Below are 22,984 nucleotides of genomic sequence, written 5' to 3'. Positions count from 1 at the left end.
ACCACGAGTATGGAGCCCAAATTCGGCTTGATCACTTAGTTATGTGTCAGTGGGGACCCTAGGCTACCAGGATGCGAAGTTTGGGGCCCCTCGGACCCCCGGGGGCCGAACAGTAGCCGAGGACACGAGCAACTTATTGCATGCGTTTTCATAGGCGGTTCGTTGGATGGTGTAACAAAAGGTCTGGAGACCAGGGGCCAAAAGATCGCAGGGACCCCATATTTGACACAGTGGTAGTCCAGGGGCCCCCCATTCAGGATCTTGAGTTTCAGGGGCCTAGGGGGGGGCAAAAAATTTCCCTGCGCCCTAGGGACTCGTCCTCATAGTATATGGCAATGGGGCCCCTAGGCTACCAGGATGCAAAGTTTGGGGCCCCTCGGACCCCTGGGGGCCGAACAGTAGCCGAGGACACGTGCAACTTATTGCATGCGTTTTCATAGGTGGTTCGTGGACAGTGGACCAAAAGGTCAGATTGGCCCCAAATCGACGCCCACGTCTCGTCAGGGGCCCCTGGCGCCGTGTCTGGAGCCTCGTGTCCCTTCGACCCGTTTTCGTGCTTAATTGGCCCAATTGTCTACGAACAGCCTATGTCAAATAGGTTGCAGGACGGACGTCTGGAAAGCAGGGGTCAAAAGGTCGCAGGGGCTCCAAATTTGGCACGGTGGTAGTCCAGGGGCCCCCGAGTCAGGATCCCGAATTTCAAGGTCCTAGCTCAACCCCAAGTCTTTTTCTTAACCCTACCCTATCTTTTCATTTTGACCTTTGGAAAGGGTCTTTCTGTCTATAAGTGAGAGAGGCCTTGTGAGAGATTTTTACAGAGCAGGCCAAAAAAATTTCTCTGCGCTCTAGGGACTCGTCCTCCTAGCATGTGGCAGTGGGGACCCTAGGCTACCAGGATGCGAAGTTTGGGGCCCCTCGGACCCCCGGGGGCCAAACAGTAGCCGAGGACACGAGCAACTTATTGCATGCGTTTTCATAGGTGGTTCGTTGGATGGTGTAACAAAAGGTCTGGAGACCAGGGTCCAAAAGATCGCAGGGGCCCCATATTTGACACAGTGGTAGTCCAGGGGCCCCCCATTCAGGATCTTGAGTTTCAGGGGCCTAGGGGGGGGCAAAAAATTTCCCTGCGCCCTAGGGACTCGTCCTCATAGTATATGGCAATGGGGCCCCTAGGCTACCAGGATGCAAAGTTTGGGGCCCCTCGGACCCCTGGGGGCCGAACAGTAGCCGAGGACACGTGCAACTTATTGCATGCGTTTTCATAGGTGGTTCGTGGACAGTGGACCAAAAGGTCCGATTGGCCCCAAATCGACGTCCACGTCTCGTCAGGGGCCCCTGGGGCCGTGTCTGGAGCCTCGTGTCCCCTCGACCCGTTTTCGTGCTTAATTGGCCCAATTGTCTACGAACAGCCTATGTCAAATAGGTTGCAGGACGGACATCTGGAAAGCAGGGGTCAAAAGGTCGCAGGGGCTCCAAATTTTGCACGGTGGTAGTCCAGGGGCCCCCGAGTCAGGATCCAGAATTTCAGGGTCCTAGCTCTACCCCAAGTCTTTTTCTTAACCCTACCCTATCTTTTCATTGTGACCTTTGGAAATGGTCTTTCTGTCTATGAGTGAGAGAGGCCTTGTGAGAGATTTTTACAGAGCAGGCCAAAAAAATTTCCCTGCGCTCTAGGGACTCGTCCTCCTAGTATGTTGCAGTGGGGACCCTAGGCTACCAGGATGCGAAGTTTGGGGCCCCTCGGACCTCGGGGGGCCGAACAGTAGCCGAGGACACGTGCAACTTATTGCATGCGTTTTCATAGGTGGTTCGTTGGACGGTGTAACAAAAGGTCTGGAAACCAAGGGCCAAAAGATCGCAGGGGCCCCAAATTTGACACGGTGGTAGTCCAGGGGCCCCCGAGTCAGGATCCAGAATTTCAGGGGCCTAGGGGGGGGCAAAAAAATTCCCTGCGCCCTAGGGACTCGTCCTCCTGATATGCGTCAGTGGGGCCCCTAGGCTACCAGCGTGCGAAATTTGGGGCCCCTCGGACCCCCGGGGGCCAAACAGTAGCCGAGGACACGTGCAACTTATTGCATGCGTTTTCATAGGTAGTTCGTGGACAGTGGACCAAAAGGTCCGATTGGCCCCAAATCGACTCCCACGTCTCGTCAGGGGCCCCTGGGGCCGTGTCTGGAGCCTCGTATCCCCTCGACCCGTTTTCGTGCTTAATTGGCCCAATTGTCTACGAACAGCCTATGTCAAATAGGTTGCAGGACGGACGTCTGGAAAGCAGGGGTCAAAAGGTCGCAGGGGCTCCAAATTTGGCACGGTGGTAGTCCAGGGGCCCCCCGTTCAGGATCTTGAGTTTCAGGGGCCTAGGTGGGGGCAAAAAATTTCCCTGCGTCTTAGGGACTCGTCCTCATAGTATGTGGCAATGGGGCCCCTAGGCTACCAGGATGCGAAGTTTGGGGCCCCTCGGACCCCCGGGGACCGAACAGTAGCCGAGGACACGTGCAACTTATTGCATGCATTTTCATAGGTGGTTCGTGGACATTTGACACTTAGGCTGTTCGCGGGACGTGAGGAAGACCACGGTGAAGAGTAGTCACTTAGATGGCACTTTAGGCACTCTGTGGACGAATTGGTGAAAATAGGCACTTAGGTGGATGTTTAGGCTGTTCGCGGGACGTGAGGAAGACCACGGTGAAGAGTAGTCACTTAGGTGGCACTTTAGGCACTCTGTGGACAAATTGTTGAAAATAGGCACTTAGGTGGATGTTTAGGCTGTTCGCGGGACGTGAGGAAGACCACGGTGAAGAGTAGTCACTTAGGTGGCACTTTAGGCACTCTGTGGACGAATCGGTGAAAATAGGCTCCTAGGTGGATGTTTAGGCTGTTCGTTGGACTGGCCCCTCAGCACAGCTCAACAGCGCCCCCAGAGGTGTCATCTTAGTGCCTATTGCGCAATCTGGTGCCATAAACGTCGTTAGACGTCGTTAGGGAAAAACATCCAAACCGGCAACCATTTTAGCGCGAATATGGATCCAAATTTAGCCTACGATCCATTGTTGTGCATTTTCGTCATCTGGCAACTTAAATGAATGGGCTGAGGTCCGGCGAAGTGCTTAAGTGTCCTAGCTCTGTATATGCTACCATTAGGAGATATCATTAGGAAACATGGAATTAGCTTTCACTGTTATGCCGACGATACTCAGCTGTATATTTCTTCAAAACCTAACGAAACCTACCAATTCACAAAATTAACGGAATGCATAGCTGATATAAAAAATTGGATGACTAGTAATTTCCTACTACTAAATTCAGAAAAAACAGAGATTCTAATTATTGGACAAAAAATTTCCACACGTAATAACCTAGAGTACTGTCTAACACTTGATGGCTGCTCTGTTAAGTCTTCGTCGTCGGTTAGGAACCTGGGTGTGCTCTTTGATACCAATCTTTCATTTGAAAGTCATGTGTCTAGTATCTGTAAAACCGCTTTCTTCCATCTTAAAAATATATCTAAATTACGTCATATGCTCTCAATGAATAATGCAGAACAATTAGTTCATGCGTTTATGACCTCAAGGCTAGATTATTGTAATGCTCTACTGGGTGGCTGCCCTGCACGCTTAATAAACAAACTACAGCTAGTTCAAAACGCAGCAGCTCGAGTTCTTACTAGAACCAGGAAGTATGACCATATTAGCTCCGTTCTGTCAACACTGCATTGGCTGCCTATTAAACATCGTATAACTTTTAAAATATTGCTGATCACTTACAAAGCACTAAATGGTTTAGCTCTGCAGTACTTGAGCAAGCTCTTAACGCATTATAGTCCTTCACGTCTACTGCCATCTCAAAATTCCGGCCAGTTAATAATACCTAGAATATCAAAATCGACTGCTGGCGGTAGATCCTTTTCCTATTTAGCACCAAAACTCTGGAACAGTCTTCCTACCATTGTCCGGGAAGCAGACACACTCTGTCAGTTCAAATCTAGACTAAAAACACATCTCTTCGGCCTAGCATACACATAACACATTATAGACTTATATAATTAGGCTGCATAGTTTAGAACAGCCGGGACCGGGAACACTTCCCGTAAATCCTGATGTACTTGGTACATCATAATAAGGATGGCGTCTACGCTAATATTAGTCTCTCTGTCTATCCCGAGGTTTACTGCTGTCCACCGGAACCAGGCCGTATCCAGATCTGATGAAGGACCAGCGCCAGGACACGACGACGACGCCGCTGACCTGAAGTGTCCACCAGTCTCTCCTCCTCTCCACTCCGACTTCAACCAACCGGAACTGGACAAATACTCTGATTCATTCTGAACTTCATACACTGTTCACTCATTGGCCAGAGGAGAACTGGCCCCCGACTGAGCCTGGGTTCTCCCAAGGTTTTTTTTCTCCATTCTGTCACTGATGGAGTTTTGGTTCCTTGCCGCTGTTGCCTTGCCTTCTGGCTTGCTTAGTTGGGGACATTTAATATTCAACAATATTATAGATCTGCCTTAAAGGTGGATGATGATGAAATTGTTTTTTTGTATTATTTTCATGTTATCACTGTGAAGCTGCTTTGATACAATCTGTATTGTAAAAAGCGCTATATAAATAAAGATGACTTGACTTGACATGAACACACACAGATTAGGGCTCTGATGAACACACACAGATTAGGGCTCTGATGAACACACACAGATTAGGGCTCTGATGAACACACACAGATTAGGGCTCTGATGAACACACACAGATTAGGGCTCTGATGAACACACACAGATTAGGGTTCTGATGAACACACACAGATTAGGGCTCTGATGAACACACACAGATTAGGGCTCTGATGAACACACACAGATTAGGGCTCTGATGAACACACACAGATTAGGGCTCTGATGAACACACACAGATTAGGGCTCTGATGAACACACACAGATTAGGGCTCTGATGAACACACACAGATTAGGGCTCTGATGAACACACACAGATTAGGGCTCTGATGAACACACACAGATTAGGGCTCTGATGAACACACACAGATTAGGGCTCTGATGAACACACACAGATTAGGGCTCTGATGAACACACACAGATTAGGGCTCTGATGAACACACACAGATTAGGGCTCTGATGAACACACACAGATTAGGGTTCTGATGAACACACACAGATTAGGGCTCTGATGAACACACACAGATTAGGGCTCTGATGAACACACACAGATTAGGGCTCTGATGAACACACACAGATTAGGGCTCTGATGAACACACACAGATTAGGGCTCTGATGAACACACACAGATTAGGGCTCTGATGAACACACACAGATTAGGGCTCTGATGAACACACACAGATTAGGGCTCTGATGAACACACACAGATTAGGGCTCTGATGAACACACACAGATTAGGGCTCTGATGAACACACACAGATTAGGGCTCTGATGAACAGGCAGATATTGACTTGGCACTATATTAGGGTGAAGCACAGCTACTTGGGCGCAAATATATCTGCAGAGATATTTTATGTTTTACACACACACACACACACACACACACACACACACACACACACACACACACACACACACACACACACACCTGTCTGTAATGTTTTCTGAATCTGAGCCGGATGTGTTGATTTACCTGGATCCGGCGCAGAGTAGGATTCAGCCATCATGACATCAGCACACACTGATTCAAGGGCACATCATAAAATAATCAAAGAGTGACATTCAGAAAAAGATAATTAGATTCAATAAAAAATGTGTATGTATGTATATATATATGAAGTATATCTTGTCTTACACATTGCTGAATCAAATGCCATCATGGGAGCCGCCCTTTCTAAGAAAACAGAGAGAAACTGATAAGAGTATAAAACAATCATCCAAACAGTGATATTCCGATATGGAGAAAAAGACAATAAGATGAAAATACACATTAAAAAAAGAACAAGACAAGTAGAGTGAAGTGTCTTTTGGCTGTGTACCTTTCTTACGCATTGAACACGGTGCCATCCTGGGAACCGCCATTTCTAAGAATAGAGAGAAACTGATAAGAGTATAAAACAATCATTCAAACAGTGATATTCAGATATGGAGAAAAAGACAATAAGATGAAAATACACACAAAAGAACAAGACAAGTAGAGTGAAGTGTCTGTTAGGCTAACCCTAACCCTGTGTACTTCTCTTACGCATTGAACGCGGTGCCATCCTGGGAACCGCCATTTCTAAGAATAGAGAGAAAAGCACATGTATAAGAATAACAGACATTTTAAGAACACATCAAACTAAATCAAAAACAATCACACCAAACCAGCTACTAACAAAAACACACACGGCTCGAATCAGTCTCAAGAGCTCCAAACACTGTACAGTTGGTTGAATTCTTTATTTCTCTATTTTAGTGATTACCTCGATGTATTGATATTGAAAATCCACCCGTTTTGTACTTGGTTTATCCAGAGCGGCCGTCTTTGTATCACGGTGCACAACACATCGTCATTATATGAACATTTACAGAACCTCAATATTTCAGATCAGGACAGTTGTTGCTCTCTGGGACAAAAGCTGACCTTCACAAGGCCATATAGTGAGCATGCAGAACATTTTAGGCTTCTCATCATATTTTTATGGGACCATAAAAGTGTGAGTGTGCAAAATCTTTTAAATACCTATGACTTTGGGTTTGATTATCTCTAGACCAGATAGAAAGCTGAATTGTTCACAGATATACTGTAAGTCCTCAATGAGAGCGAGATAGAGATTCTGCTGCTCACAGAGATGGAGTGGGTAGAAATCTGGGGAAAACCTCTATTCATATTCATTCATCTAACCCCTAACCCAAATGCACTACAGAACTTACATCTGTGAAAACGTCCTATCTGGTCCCAGGGGCTGAGCTAGGGATGAATGGGGGCGGAGGAAGGGTTGGGCAGGGGCGGAGCTAGGGGTGGGCAGGGGCGGAGCTAGGGGTGACCAGGGGCGGAGCTAGGGGTGACCAGGGCGGAGCTAGGGGTGACCAGGGACGGAGCTAGGGGTGACCAGGGGCGGAGCTAGGGGTGGCCAGGGCGGAGCTAGGGGTGACCAGGGCGGAGCTAGGGGTGACCAGGGGCAGAGCTAGGGGTGGCCAGGGGCGGAGCTAGGGGTGACCAGGGCGGAGCTAGGAGTGGCCTGTATATAACCCTAACCCTTGCAGTAACTCGTTCTGCTTGCAGTTACCAATCACCAATTACACCAATTAGCATGCTAAGCTAACTAGCATAAGGCAACAAATACAGGCTAGGTCAACTTTGGAGATGAATATCTTGGGAACGGTAGCGAATATCAAAAATCTGTTCAGCCGCGGTCGCGCACGAATCCCAACGCGATGCTTCACGAGATAAGATGCAAGTGGCTAAACTAAACAGCTGTTTTACAATAGAAGTTTTAAACGACCGACATCAATAATCAGTTTGCAAAGACTGTCAATCAAAGCTCAGCTTCGGGAAGGGGAGATTTACAGGTAAAGATAAAGACACTGAGAGAAGAAGAACGAGAGAAGGAGATGAGAGAGGAGAGAAGAGGAATAGCCTATTGCATACTGTGCCCAGAATGAGAATAACTTTATTACAATGGATTCCTATTTAACACAGATTTACATAGCCTATGTTCTTTGACACAGTGTAAAAATAGTATGTCCCCGAACCCTCTAGCCAGATCACCTTTGGGACCTTTGTACAGTATTTATAAAAGCCTTTGTACGGCTATTACACTGAATAGAAAATTATATTTGTGAAAAATACAATGAATTACAAGGCTGTACAGAACAGTGCACTATTGCAGACTTATATACTGAGGGTTTAATTACATTATTTTAATATAGTCAGTCGGGAACTAAAGTGGGCCGGTCTAAGGCATGAAACTCCAGGGCTGAAAATGAGTCCCACTCCGGCCCTGCTTACGATTGATCAAAGTTTGCAACATCATAACTTTTTTTTCACCAGTATAACTTGACGTTTTTTTAAACAAATTAACAGCATTCAATTGTGTAGGCACTAAAACAGTCTAATACATTATAGTCAAACTAATTTAAAATAATGAAGATTTCTGTGCCACCCCATGATAATATCCTCCGCCACCGTCTGTCCCACCCGGGACGTTCAACCCCCAAATTAGGGATTTTTCAATCTATTTTTAATGAACAAACGAATGTGTTGTGTGCGGTGTTACACAAAGACAGACACTGCAGTTAAACCACGTAAAAGACAAATACATTTAAAAACTTTAGTTTTCCATTACCAATACATAGCGGTCATCACAAAATAAAAAGAGAAAATAAAAAATCCACTGGACCCCTTGAGATGGACTGACCAATATAAGAGGTTAAAGGAGAGATTGTTTCTTACTGCACATCAGCCTACGGCCACCGGAGTTTGCAGATCCAAACATTTCTAATAAAGAAAATAATGTTATATATACTGTATATATATATATAATGTGTACATATTGAAGATGTGACAGGAAACTGCTTATGAGATCCTGATCCCGGAGAGCCAGTCCTGCAGCGCTCGAGTCACTGCTCCAGTTAGACTGAAGGACAGTGTCTGTCTGGGATCTGGACTGCCCTGCTCTACACACACACACACACACACACACACACACACTGAACTCACGCTGTACGGGCACTCTCCTCTGCAGCAGTGGGCCGGTGACGGTCTGTTTGCTGTGTTTATTGACGGCGATGAAGGCTGTGTGAACACTGCTCACTCCGGCCTGAACACTGAGCTCCAGGATCCGGCTCCTGAGGGCCTGTGTGTCGGCTCCTCCGGCTCGCTCCTCCAGCTCCAGACAGCGGAGCACACAGCGGGCCGCCAGCCGGTGGATCGTCCGTCTGAAACACACACACACACACACACACACATGTGAGGACAGTCTCTGAAACACACACACCTGTGAGGACAGTCTCTGTAACACACACACACACACACCTGTGAGGACAGTCTCTGTAACACACACACACACACAAACACACACACACCTGTGAGGACAGTCTCTGTAACACACACACACACACACACATGTGAGGACAGTCTCTGAAACACACACACACACACACACACACACACACACGTGAGGACAGTCTCTGAAACACACACACACCTGTGAGGACAGTCTTTGTAACACACACACACACACACACACACACACACACACACACACACACACCTGTGAGGACAGTCTCTGTAACACACACACACACACACCTGTGAGGACAGTCTCTGTAACACTTACACACACACACACACACACACACACACACACACACACACACACACACACCTGTGAGGACAGTCTCTGTAACACTCACACACACACACACACACACACACACCTGTGAGGACAGTCTCTGTAACACACACACACACACACACACACACACACACACCTGTGAGGACAGTCTCTGTAACACACACACACACACACACACACACACACACACACACACACACCTGTGAGGACAGTCTCTGTAACACACACACACACACACACACACACACACACACACACACACACACACCTGTGAGGACAGTCTCTGTAACACACACACACACACACACACACACACACACACACACCTGTGAGGACAGTCTCTGTAACACACACACACACACACACACACACACACACACACCTGTGAGGACAGTCTCTGTAACACACACACACACACACACACACACACACACACACACACACACACACACACCTGTGAGGACAGTCTCTGTAACACACACACACACACACACACACACACACACACACACACACACACACACACCTGTGTTTTTTATAGTTTTTCCTCTGGCTGTTGAATAAAAATGAGTAGCTGGGTTTAACGTAATACCACTGCAAGCCGCTAGAGGGCACTAGTGCAAGAGGGCTACCAGATATAAACCTGGAAAACCCATGAACAAGTCAGTTCAGTTTGGTAGAAGGAAACCCCATGGCTAACTTTTATGCTACCCGCTAGCTGTTGGAAGTCCATTTCTGAGAACTCGTAGAGTTTATGCTCAAATGTGAGTATTCTTTAAACTGTATATTGTATTTGAAATGAATAATGTCTGATGTTATATTTTGTTTTTGGTAGAAAGGACTTTTCATTATCGGTCATTATCATTATTGGACCAACACAACTCTTGTTGTGCGCTATTGCCCTATGTTTGGAGGATCCGCTATACATCTCTGAGAAACGAGAGTTACGGATCTGGGGTCACCACACTGTAGCCATTGACTAACTTCACCTCACCTTCATTTTGGATTATTGGAGTATATCATTGCGTCGTTCTCAAATAACCTTGTGGATTTAAACTCAACTCATCTCATCATCATCTCTGCTCATCTAAAGACTTAGCTCCTGTGCAAGATTAGCATAGCTCCTCCCCTTCAGACTCTCTGTTCTTTAAGATCGGGTGCACCCAAAACCTGTTCTGTATTTTAAAGAAAATGAAAAGCTCGTCTTCACTGGATGATGATGATAAAGTAATTCTATGAATTCGGACATACTACTCTGCTCGCCTACTGTTTTTCGCATACTATATACTATAGTTAGGGGTGTGCGATATTACGATTTTTGATCGTGGACGATTAAAATGTCTCCACGATCTGCTTTTGAAGAAATATCGTAGGATCGTGCATTTGATCAGTTTGCATTTCTGGCGCCTCCGTCTCAACATACTGTACAGCGCGACGTATATCCTCATGAAATGCAGAGGAACGGGACACTGCAGTTCACTAAAGTTCATTATTTGCATGAGCTTTAAAGCCTTGCCGGTTAAACATGTCATTCGCTGTTGATGCGCTGTTCTAACGAGCGCTTTTCTAAATGCAAACACCCGACGTGCACATGCACTAAAAGCCTGTCTAACAGCGCCTGTTACTGGACTAAGTTATCTTTCGAGTCTTATTGCGCTAATACTGTCAAATACACACAAGGTTTACATAAACAAAGTTGGTTATGTCTAAAGTGAAAGAAAAATAGAAAAAATTAAGAAAAAATCTGCTTGTCAAATGCGTGTAGACTCGTCGCGCACAGATCTTAAAGTGACAGTAGCCCTAATAGTAAACATGCTGCCGCTTGTCCTTAAAGGGACAGTTACCCATGAAATAAAAATTCTGTCATTATTTACTCACTCTCTAATGTTGTTCCAAACCTGTATTAATTTCTTTCTTGTGCTGAACACAAAAGAAGATATTTTGAGGAGTGTGGCTAACCGGGCGGTTGCTGGTCCCCATTTACTACCATAGTAGGAAAAAAACTATTATGGAAGTCTCTGGGGTACATCAACTGTTTGGTTACCCACATTCCTCCAAATAACTTTTATTTTCAACAGAAGAGGGAGACTTATTCGGGTTTAAAACGGCTTGAGAGAATTTACATTTTTGGGAGAACTATCCCTGTTAATAAAACAACAAAATACAAAGAGCATCTCACTCACTCTTGACTGAGAACTTTAATAGTAGCTTTAATAAGAATCAATGTAAAATTTATACAGTGAAGTCTATGTTGTGTTTTATTTTCATATTTGTTCATTTAATTAATTTCTTCAATGCTGTTAAATACACCTACTGTAGCTGAAAAAATAAAGCACTGTTTATTTCATTTGTATATTAAGTTGTGTATGTGTATCTTTGTTCTTAATTTTTAATAACAAAGAAAATGACAAATATTTTTTATCTTCACCACTTTGGGCTAAATGTCTGCCATTCTTTTTATTTTATATTTTGTTACCTAAGGCTTTGTTTTTAAAATAGGGACATTAGTTTGGCTGTGATGCTCAGTCACTTGCAAAATAGTAAAACCAACATGAAAAGGAATCGTGATAAAATCGTGAATCGTGATTTTCCTGAAAAAAATCGTGATATGATATTTTTGCCATATCGCCCACCCCTAACTATAGTATGGAAGTATTCGATTTCGGACGCAGCTCATGTTTTCTCAGCTGTCGGCGCGAAAGTTTTGGAATGTTGAAGCTCTGAACGTCAATCAAGCTTCCTTGTGTTGTGTAAACTCTTAACAACAAAGTTACCCCATTGTAAAAACGCAATGATTGAGCAAACATTTAGGTGAGAGAAACGTAAGAATTTTCTTTTTTTAAAAGTCTATATCGTCATAAATATCATTATCGCAAATATTCTTGAAATATCGTGATATAATCAATCAATATCAATAATTTATTTCTAAAGCACATTTAAAAACAACACGGGTTGACCAAAGTGCTTTACAGACTCATTTCAGCAGCATTACACAAACACCAAACGACACAAGACATGTAACTAAGAACAGTTAAAAGCAGCAGAAAATAAATAAGTCTTCAACATCGATTTAAAACCCTCAATAGAGTCGCAGGATTAGATATACAGGGAGATTATTCCAAAGACTCGGTGCTGCCACCGAAGAGGCTCGATCTCCCTTTGTTTTCAACCGTGATTTTGGAACCTTTAAAAGCAAGCTTTGCGAGGATCTTAGTGGTCTGGCTGCACACTGATGCTGTAATGCTCAGAGATGTATACCGGGGCTAGCCGTGTAAGCCTTTAAAGACTATTAGGAGGACCTTGTATTGCTCCCTGTACTCCACAGGAGAGATATTGGAAGGTTCCTGGTGCCAGTCAGCAGTCTGGATGCTGCAGACGTGAAAGCGAACAGCCCCAAATATAACGGATTACAATAATCCAGTCTGGACGAGACAAATGCATGGATCACAGTTTCCATATCTTTAAAGGACAAGAAGCCTTTCAGTTTGGCGATACCCCTCAGTTGAAAAAAGCTACCCTTTACCACAGCGAAGATCACACCCAGGTTTGACCGTATAGTAGATCTCATTGCCAGTTCTGTTCAAGACATATTTCCAATCAATATGCCTATGCATAAACACTCACGAGTGTTGCTGTGTGGCGTAAGCGATGCTTTATGTCCCCTTGAATGCCAAAGCTGTGTTATCTCTGAGAATATTTGAATCCTTTCTGTAAGAAATTTGATTGGTGGATTCAAATAAAGAAATCGTGTGTGTGTGTGTGTGTGTGTGTGTGTGTGTGTGTGTGTGTGAGAGAGAGAGAGAGAGAGAGAGAGAGAGAGTTACCCACCCTGTGTCTTCCGTTGGTTTAAGAGTAAACTGGAGCTGGTTAGTCACTGGTTGATCTTTCAGCCTGTATTTCACAGTTACTGCTCCTTCTGTTTTTCCTGAACTCTATGACGAGGGAGACACAGAAAGTAACATGAGCATCTGATGATTTTACACTCTTCAACTACTTCCTTACAAGGGCCAGTTTTGTGTCACACACAACGCAGCAATTTTCCTTAAACACAGAACCACACAACTGATTAACATGTTGTATTTTACCCTCGGTTAAAGGAGGCCTTGGTTTAAACAGTGTGGCTCTGGTCTCCAGTAGCCCTTTAAATAAAACCATTGGGTCCTAATATGCCTTTTCACTTTTTCAACTTTAGTTAGTGTGTAATGTTGCAGTTTGAGCATAAACAAGATCTGCAAGGTTTCAAAGCTCAAAGTCCACTCCAAAGAGAGATATTTTATTGAACAAACTCCACTTTCCAAGATCTACATCGAGTGGCTTGTTTGGAATCCACCGCGATTTTCCCGGGCTTTATGAAGTCATAATGTTCCTCATTTAAATCGCCTTTGGAATACGCAGAAAACGGACGAGGCCTGGACGAGCTGCTGCTGTCAAAGAGAAGAGTATCTGGCGTCTGTCCGAGGAGAGGCTCTGAGCCCTCGGTGTTCGCCCGATCCCAGAGTCTGAGAACTGTGGAGGAATGTCGGTGAGTCGACTGTGTATATACAGTTGAAATCGAAATTATTCAACCCTCATTGCAAATCAGGTTTATTGGCTAAATTTACAGACTTTCAGTTGTTTACAATAAACAAATCAAACAAAAGTAATTGAAATAGCTCAACACAACAAATGGTGTTTCAAGTGGTTTCCGTAAATTCAACTGAAAATGCAACTTGTATTGACTTCTGCAGTCTCAAAATGAATCAACCCCCTGAATAGAATCCCTCACAACAGCACAGATCTGCAGAACCGGCGTCGTCTCACTCATCAAGGGCTTCATTAGTTGCTCCAGGTGTGCTTGAGCTAGAACACATGAAGTATCTGAACTGGCGAGGTTTGTTGAGTGTCACGTTAGAAATATGGCTAAGGCAAAAGAATGGTCCAAAAGGTTAAGAGAAGATATCATCACCCTTCACAAACAAGGAACAGGGTACAGAAAGATAGCGAAGCCACTAAATGTTCCTGTAGACACCGTTGGACGCATAGTTCGTAGGTTTAAAGCTAAAGGAACAGTGGTTACACTACCTGGACGGGGCAGAAAAGGGAAGCGGTCAACGACTGCAACCAGATTTCTGAGAAGGCCGGTTCAGAGGAACCCTGGAGTGACTGCAGAAGACCTTCAGCAAGACTTGGTGGCCACAGGCACTGAGGTTTCAGCTGCAGAGTAAAGCGCGTACTAAACGCATGCCAGAAGACCGAAGCGTGAGCTGTGAAGAGCTCTGTCTACAGTTCAGCATGTGGAGATCGTGATGCTCTGCGGCGGCTTTATATCCTCCGGCTCCGGAAACCTGCAGCGTGAGGAAGGAGAGATGATCCACTGAAGAATCAGGAGATAGGAGAAAACGTGCCGAAGCTGAAGCTTGGGTCTTCAACAGGACAACGATCCCCAGCATACCTCAGATTCCAGCGAGGCTTGGCGGCAGAAGAAGTCCTGGAGACACAGCGGCAGCACAGTCACAGAAAACCTCTGGTGGGATTTGAAGAAGGCCAAGAATATTCCTGAACTGGAGATTGCTCATGAGGAACGGCTCAGACTCCTCAGAGACAGAAGCTGCCGTCGCTTATACGTCTCGTCTACAGCAGATCAGGACAGCAAAAGCTGTTCTACTGAGGACTAAAGACGCTTGCCATGAAGGGGCGAATCATTTTGAAACTGCAGAACTCATTAAAAGTGGCACTTTCAGTTGGATTTGGGGAAACCACTTGAAACATTTGTTGCATTGAGTTATTTTTAATTACTTTTGTTTGATTTGTTCATTGCTAACAGCTGGAAGTCTGTACATTTCACCCAAAATGTGATTTGAAATGGAGGTTCAATCATTTTGATTGCAACTGCATATAGGCCTCCTCTCATGCTGATAGGATAGACGTGATAATTGCTGATGACGAATTGATTGGATAGATCATTTGAACGTGCTCCTCCCGAACTTTGTTAATAAAACATAATTTGTTTGACCTTCTAAAGTAGGGAGAAGCTAGTAACTACCCTCTCCCTATGGAGGATCCCTTTACCACTCTACAGATAAAGCATTGTGGAAAATTCACGTATCTCCCCCGTAGTGATGAAATAAAATAAAATTCTGTATCAAATTTATAGGCAGGACAAGTAGTTTGTATAGGCTTGGTTTGTAGAGAATTACAAACATGCGCACATATATTCAAACGCACATAACTATAGAATTAATTCTTGATGCGCACGTGAGCGCCATCAGTGTTTCTCACCGGTTCAGTGTAAAGTCTGTGTAGAGAGAACGCTGTCGTCTTAGCGGCCCCTAATTTAATAACTAATGATCCGTGCGACGGAAGTGAATCAATCAAAACTAACTTTAGCTGGAAAATATCTTTATTCAAGAACCGCTATAAAGCCAAAACAATCTGTTACCTTAAATTATACGTTTATCTCTGTAAAGCAGCTTTGAAACAATCTACATTGTTAAAAGCGCTATATAAATGTAGATGACTTGACCTTCTGACGAACTTAGAATGGGTCAAATTTTATTTTAAACACTGTGTGCTGCACACTTTATGAAGAACAGCTTCCAGAACCACAATGAACTCTTGGTTATGGAGGGGCAGGACATTTTCCAAACACACACCAAGCGATGCCAATTACAACGCACTGGGCCAGCTAACCAATCACAGCACATTTTGTATTTCGAAAAGAGGGACTTCATCGAAACCGGAACTAAACAACGCGTTCGGGACAGACTGAGAGAGGAGCTGTAATGTAAAATATGCGAAAAATAATGTTTTTTTAGAACAATCAAGCATGAAAGTATATTCTAGTACACTCAAAAACAAAATCAAGACTTTGTAAAACGGCGTTATAGGACCCCATTAAAAAGCTTTGACCTGTCCTTTCAGCTGAGCGTAGATGAGCGCCCTCTGACCCTGGAACAGGGCACTGATGGGTGGAGACAGCATGTCCACCGTAACGCCCTCGGGAACGTTCCAGTCCACAGAGATATTATCCACAGCCGGCTGGAGAGCAAACCGGAGCGACTGCATCACCTGACGGAGAAGAACGAGAGAGAGTGGTGAATACAAACCCTGGACATCTCGTACTGATTCTATCCAGAGCAGAACTTACTTTGGGCTGCATGCGGTCAGTGCCTGTGATGAACTGAGCCTGACCAGAACCTTCTCTGGCCATTCCCGTGATGAGAGCCGTACTCGCACCCTCACCAATCCCGAAGGAGAAACACCTGAGGACACATGACCGTCTGACATGAAGTGAACCTGAAGTGAAGCCGGTGATATCAGTAAAGGAGGACTGAGACGTGAGCGCACACCTGTGAGAGTTAACATGACTTTTCACCAGGTCCAGCACCTCCTTAGTGTTCCACACCTCTCCATCAGTGAAGATGAACAGCTGAGAGAGAACCCGGCTCAGAAACACACTCCGCAGTGTTCAGAAGCATGTTGAAGAATGAGTGAGTGTGTGTGTGTACCTGTCGGGGGTGATCCGGGTAACAGCTCTGACTGTAGATGTGTTTCAGAGCCTGAAGGATCTCCGTGCCGCCCATGTCTGCCTTCATGTTCTTTACTCTCTTCAGAGCCTCTTCCATCGTGTCCTCGCTGTACACAACACTCTGACTGCAACGACACACACCACAGTCTCTCACTAACCCACCGCTCACCAGCATGAGATCATTCCTGAAGAACAGCTAACGTGTGTTTACTGACGGGAAGAAGGACTCGAAGTGAGAGCCGAATCCATAGATGTTGAAGTAGCATCCCATGGGAAGACTCTTCAGCAGCAGCAGCAGCGTGTCCTACAGAGACAGTGTGTGTGTTAGAGTGCGGATCGGGACGAATTCCTCCGTCGACAGAGCAGTAACCGAGCCCGACAGGCATTAAGATATTTATGTCCGAGCCCGACAGTTAAAATCCCATTTTTTCTCATACTAATGACACATGTCCGTTTGTTTATGTGGAAAGCCCACTGTAGGAAGGCGTTCGGAAAAGTCCACAGATGAGCGCCTCAGCGCGCGGAGCAACAAGGCTCTTAACACAGGCGCGCATGCACGCGTTTCGTTGTCGCGGCTACATAAATTTCCGCACACAGAAAGACAGATGTTATGGTAATATTTTACATGTATTGTAATCACAAAAACGAACGTTTGCATCAAGTGAAAGCATCAGGCACATCGGCTACCTGCATAATAAGCTGTTTTAAATTTTAAATGTTTAATGCCTTATCATGCTGATGTGACCGAGCCCGACCCGAATCATTTCTAAATATCTGTCCGAACACGGCCCGGCCCACCCCGTCAGGTCAGGCGAGTTTGCTGGCCAATTAAGAACAGGGATACCATGGTCCTTACACCAGGTACTGGTAGCTTTGGCACTGTGTGCAGGTGCAAGTCCTGTTGGAGAATAAAATCTGCATCTCCATAAAGTTGGTCAGCAGCAGAAGCATGAAGTGCTCTAAAACTTCCTGGTAGACGGCTGCGTTGACCTTTGACCTCAGAGAACACAGTGGACCAACTCCAGCCGATGACATGCACCCCAAACCATCACTGACTGTGGGAACTTCACACTGGACTTCAAGCGATGTGGATTCTGTGCCTCTCCTCTCTTCCTCCAGACTCTGGGACCGCGGTTTACAAATGAGATGCAAAATTTGCTCTGATCAGAGAAGAGAACTTTGGTCCACTGTGCTTTATTAAATCCAGAGTCAGCGCCGCCGTCTACCCGGACATGTCCAGAGCACTTCATGCTTCCTTCATTTCCCAGCAGGATCTGCTCATTTTCTGGGATTTTGATTTTGTGGGTTTCATAAGCTGTAAGCCATACTCATCTTAACCATATTATAACAAATAAAGGCTTGAAATATCTCACTTTGCATGTAATGAGTCTATATAATATATTAGTTTCACCTGTTAAGTTGAATTCTTGAAATAAATCAACTTTTTGATGATATTCTAATTATATGACCAGCACCTCTGTATATATATATATGTTTTGTTTTTGTTTTTTTGTTTTTTTTATGTGTGCTGTCAGTCAATGAAAAAAAATATTTGTACACTTTCTAAATTTTTGTAGGTTTATATATAGTTTATCTTTTAATGTAATAATTTCGCAGTTAATCTCCAAATTAATGTAGAAACAACATAAAGACAGTATATTTTAAATACTTGGCATCTTTTTATGAATGAAGGCCAGTATCACTGATACTAATACAGCTATTAATGTCTGGATAAAAATGATTCCCCCCCCCCCCCCCCTAATTTTACCCATTAATTATAGCCATTCAACATTACAGTGTAATTGAAAGCTATCTTTTTTTTTTAATGACAGAATTAGTGGCTGCTGTCCCTTTAAGATCAGCCGCTGCTGGCAGAGATCTCACACGCATCTCATTCTCTCACAACTCTTTACTTTCATTTAAGACCAACTAATTTAAGACCAACTCATTTAACCCCAACTCATTTAAGACCAACTCATTTAAGACCAACTCATTTAAGACTAACTCATTTAAGACCAACTCATTTAAGACCAACTCATTTAAGACCAACTCATTTAAGACTAACTCATTCAAGACTAACTCATTTAACCCTAACTCATTTAAGACCAACTCATTTAAGACCAACTCATTTAAGACCAACTCATTTAAGACCAACTCATTTAAGACCAACTCATTTAAGACCAACTCATTTAAGACTAACTCATTCAAGACTAACTCATTCAAGACTAACTCATTTAAGACTAACCCATTTAAGACTAACTCATTTAAGACTAACCCATTTAAGACTAACCCATTTAAGACTAACCCATTTAAGACTAACTCATTTAAGACTAACTCATTTAAGACTAACCCATTTAAGACTAACTCATTTAAGACGAACTCATTTAAGACTAACTCATTTAAGACTAACTCATTCAAGACTAACTCATTTAACCCTAACTCATTTAACCCTAACTCATTTAAGACTAACTCATTTAAGACTAACTCATTCAAGACTAACTCATTCAAGACTAACTCATTCAAGACTAACTCATTCAAGACTAACTCATTCAAGACTAACTCATTCAAGACTAACTCATTCAAGACTAACTCATTCAAGACTAACTCATTCAAGACTAACTCATTTAAGACTAACTCATTTAAGACTAACTCATTTAAGACTAACTCATTTAAGACTGCTCTTATGAGGATACTCGACAAACGGGACATTTTGGCATAATTGTGCGTGTTACTAGTTGTTCAAGCCAAGTTCAGGTTCAAAGCATTTGCATGAATAAGAGCGGGATAATATAATATAAAGCTAGCCAAAGGATGAAAAAAATTAACAGATGCTGCGTTAATTGCGTGAAATATCAACTTCTGTTGGAATTTTGCATTTTCCCATTTTTCAGGTCTAGTTTTATTCTTGTTGTTCCTGCTTTACAAAATTACCCACGTCACCTCCACATCACGGCAATTTAGCCGGTTCAGTGTGTTTATCACACTAACATACATATTGTGTCCGACAGAGAGCATGTGGAGCTCCTGAAGGCACAGGGGCCGATCTCTCTCTCTCTCTTTACCTCCTCTTTTCTCTCTCTCTTTACCTCCTCTTTTCTCTCTCTCTTTACCTCCTCTTTTCTCTCTCTCTTTACCTCCTCTTTTCTCTCTCTCTTTACCTCCTCTTTTCTCTCTCTCTTTACCTCCTCTTTTCTCTCTCTCTTTACCTCCTCTTTACCTCCTCTTCTCTCTCTCTCTCTCTCTCTCTCTCTCTCTCTCTCTCTCTCTCTGCATGCTGGGGGTTTTGGGTTATGGGAGCAACAAACGGGTGAGAAGAGCGAATTAGTTTTTTTCTACTTTGTTTCTAATTTCTTTTTGTTTATTTTTTCGTATTTTCTTCCTTTATGTTTTCTTTTGCTTTGTGTATATTTTTATTAACTTAATTTCGAGTATCAATTACGCTTCGGTTCTCGGAAGTTTTTCGGCTGCGTGGCGGAGGCTGAGATGGAGGCTCACCCGAGTGGGGGCTAGCCTCACTCTCGCTCCGCCATGGAGTTAGATGTGTACCTGACGCGGATTCTAATGTGGAAGACGTGCTTGTCGCTGTCGGTGAACAGATTGGATATGGAAATATAATCTCAGCGTCAAGGATGAACAAAGCCGTGGTGGTTTTCCTTAAAGATGAAAGTTTGGTGAGTGAACTTACTGAAACCGGCGTTTGGGTGAATGGAGCGTTTACTGTTGTGTCACCGCTTGTATCGCAATCTATTAGAGTTACGATTTCGAACGTGCCGCCCTTTATATTAAATAGTGACATTGAAAAAGAATTGTTGAGGTTTGGAAAAATGGCCAGCGAAGTGAAAATGATTCCTTTGAGGTGTAGGAATGAAGCATTGAAACACGTGTTGTCTTTTCGGCGTCAGGTGTTTATGTTTCTTGATCAACAAACGCTAGATATCTCTTTCCGAATCAAACATGAAGGTAAACCGTACATGATTTACGCGAGTACCGGAAATTTGAAATGTTTCGAATGCGGAGAGGTTGGACATAAAAAGATCGCTTGCCCACATAATAAAGTACATCTAGAAAATAATAATATTGAAGTTATTTCTAGTGTAAACATTGGTGAAAATGCAGGGATCAGTGAAGAACCAAACACAATAACAATTGATGGGAAAAATAAAGACAAAAATGCAGATGAAGGGACGAGCAATCAGAAGCAAGGAAACCCAAATGGTAGTTTAGTTGGTAGGTCTACTGAAAAGAGGAAATCCGTGTGTGGATGTAAACGAGGGTGATGATGAAGACGAAGAGGGTCTTCGATCTAAGTTACCAAAGGTTGTTACAAATGATGCACAAAATACTGGGCAGATTTGTTTGTCCCAGTTAACTGATGCTGAGGAGCAAGTCGACACGGAGGATGATGACAAGTTTTCAGAGGCATCCGATATTCTTTCCCAATTTGGTGAAGACCAATTGTATACTGTGAATGAGGTTAATGACTTCCTGGATGCGACTTTTGGAAAAACAATAGAGATTAGTGAATTTTTTCCTGATGCAAAAAAATTCTTGCAATCAGCTGTAAAAATTCAACAGACAGCCAATTATGATGAATTGAGTAGACGAAAAAGGTTTAGATTAAAAAAAATTGTAACTAAATTGAGAAGAAAAATGGCCCTTGAAAAAGGTCTAACAATTCCTTAATGATTAAATCACATGGGGTGTTTTCTCTGTATTTTTCTTTGCTAACCCTTCTTTTTTTCTTTCTTTTTTAAGGTTACTTTAATAATCCATTTAATACTAATGTAATGCTATTTGCTATTTCGCAAAATCCTTTTAATGCTTTTTAATGCCCCCCGGAGACCCTGACAGTAGAGAGACTCGTGTACAGTGAGTACAGTAGAGAGACAGTGAGTACAGTAGAGAGACAGTGAGTACAGTAGAGAGACTCGTGTACAGTGAGTACAGTAGAGAGACAGTGAGTACAGTAGAGAGACAGTGAGTACAGTAGAGAGACAGTGAGTACAGTAGAGAGACAGTGAGTACAGTAGAGAGACAGTGAGTACAGTAGAGAGACAGTGAGTACAGTAGAGAGACTCGTGTACAGTGAGTACAGTAGAGAGACAGTGAGTACAGTAGAGAGACAGTGAGTACAGTAAAGAGACTCGTGTACAGTGAGTACAGTAGAGAGACTCGTGTACAGTGAGTACAGTAAAGAGACTCGTGTACAGTGAGTACAGTAAAGAGACTCGTGTACAGTGAGTACAGTAGAGAGACTCTTGTACAGTGGGTACAGTAAAGAGACTCGTGTACAGTGAGTACAGTAAAGAGACTCGTGTACAGTGAGTACAGTAGAGAGACTCGTGTACAGTGAGTACAGTAGAGAGACAGTGAGTACAGTAAAGCGACTCGTGTACAGTGAGTACAGTAGAGAGACAGTGAGTACAGTAGAGAGACAGTGAGTACAGTAGATAGACTCGTGTACAGTGGGTGCAGTAGAGAGACTCGTGTACAGTGAGTACAGTAAAGAGACTCGTGTACAGTGAGTACAGTAGAGAGACTCGTGTACAGTGAGTACAGTAGAGAGACAGTGAGTACAGTAAAGCGACTCGTGTACAGTGAGTACAGTAGAGAGACAGTGGGTACAGTAGAGAGACTCGTGTACAGTGAGTACAGTAAAGAGACTCGTGTACAGTGAGTACAGTAAAGAGACTCGTGTACAGTGAGTACAGTAGAGAGACTCGTGTACAGTGAGTACAGTAGAGAGACAGTGAGTACAGTAAAGCGACTCGTGTACAGTGAGTACAGTAGAGAGACAGTGAGTACAGTAGAGAGACAGTGAGTACAGTAGATAGACTCGTGTACAGTGGGTGCAGTAGAGAGACTCGTGTACAGTGAGTACAGTAAAGAGACTCGTGTACAGTGAGTACAGTAGAGAGACTCGTGTACAGTGAGTACAGTAGAGAGACAGTGAGTACAGTAAAGCGACTCGTGTACAGTGAGTACAGTAGAGAGACAGTGAGTACAGTAAAGCGACTCGTGTACAGTGAGTACAGTAGAGAGACTCGTGTACAGTGAGTACAGTAAAGAGACTCGTGTACAGTGAGTACAGTAAAGAGACTCGTGTACAGTGAGTACAGTAAAGAGACTCGTGTATAGTGAGTACAGTAAAGAGACTCGTGTACAGTGAGTACAGTAAAGAGACTCGTGTAT

General features: G+C 43.7%; 1 protein-coding gene across 4 annotated transcripts in view; it reads right to left on the bottom strand.

Annotated features, from left to right (window-relative positions):
- LOC307010258 (von Willebrand factor A domain-containing protein 5A-like) overlaps positions 1–22,984 on the bottom strand; it is a 73,684-nt gene that overhangs the window by 22,507 nt on the left and 28,193 nt on the right. The window contains exons 8-19 of one of the 4 annotated variants that reach the window (XM_079634788.1): positions 17,008–17,096; positions 16,773–16,917; positions 16,614–16,693; positions 16,412–16,526; positions 16,174–16,332; positions 13,114–13,217; positions 8,649–8,866; positions 8,382–8,426; positions 6,189–6,224; positions 5,983–6,027; positions 5,799–5,837; positions 5,637–5,684 (exon numbers count right to left, since the gene is read on the bottom strand). In XM_079634788.1, the coding sequence (XP_079490914.1) occupies positions 5,637–5,684; positions 5,799–5,837; positions 5,983–6,027; positions 6,189–6,224; positions 8,382–8,426; positions 8,649–8,866; positions 13,114–13,217; positions 16,174–16,332; positions 16,412–16,526; positions 16,614–16,693; positions 16,773–16,917; positions 17,008–17,096 (1,123 nt within the window). Of the gene's footprint in view, positions 1–5,591; positions 5,685–5,798; positions 5,838–5,982; positions 6,028–6,188; positions 6,225–8,381; positions 8,427–8,648; positions 8,867–13,113; positions 13,218–16,173; positions 16,333–16,411; positions 16,527–16,613; positions 16,694–16,772; positions 16,918–17,007; positions 17,097–22,984 lie in introns of all 4 variants that reach the window. The other 3 variants (XM_079634786.1, XM_079634787.1, XM_079634789.1) reach the window with 3 other exon arrangements.

This window comes from Phoxinus phoxinus (genome assembly GCF_949152265.1).
Source record: "Phoxinus phoxinus genome assembly, chromosome: 14".
Lineage (NCBI taxonomy): Eukaryota > Metazoa > Chordata > Actinopteri > Cypriniformes > Leuciscidae > Phoxinus > Phoxinus phoxinus.
Note: the sequence above shows the minus strand (reverse complement) of the source record. Positions and strands in the feature narration are given on the sequence as shown.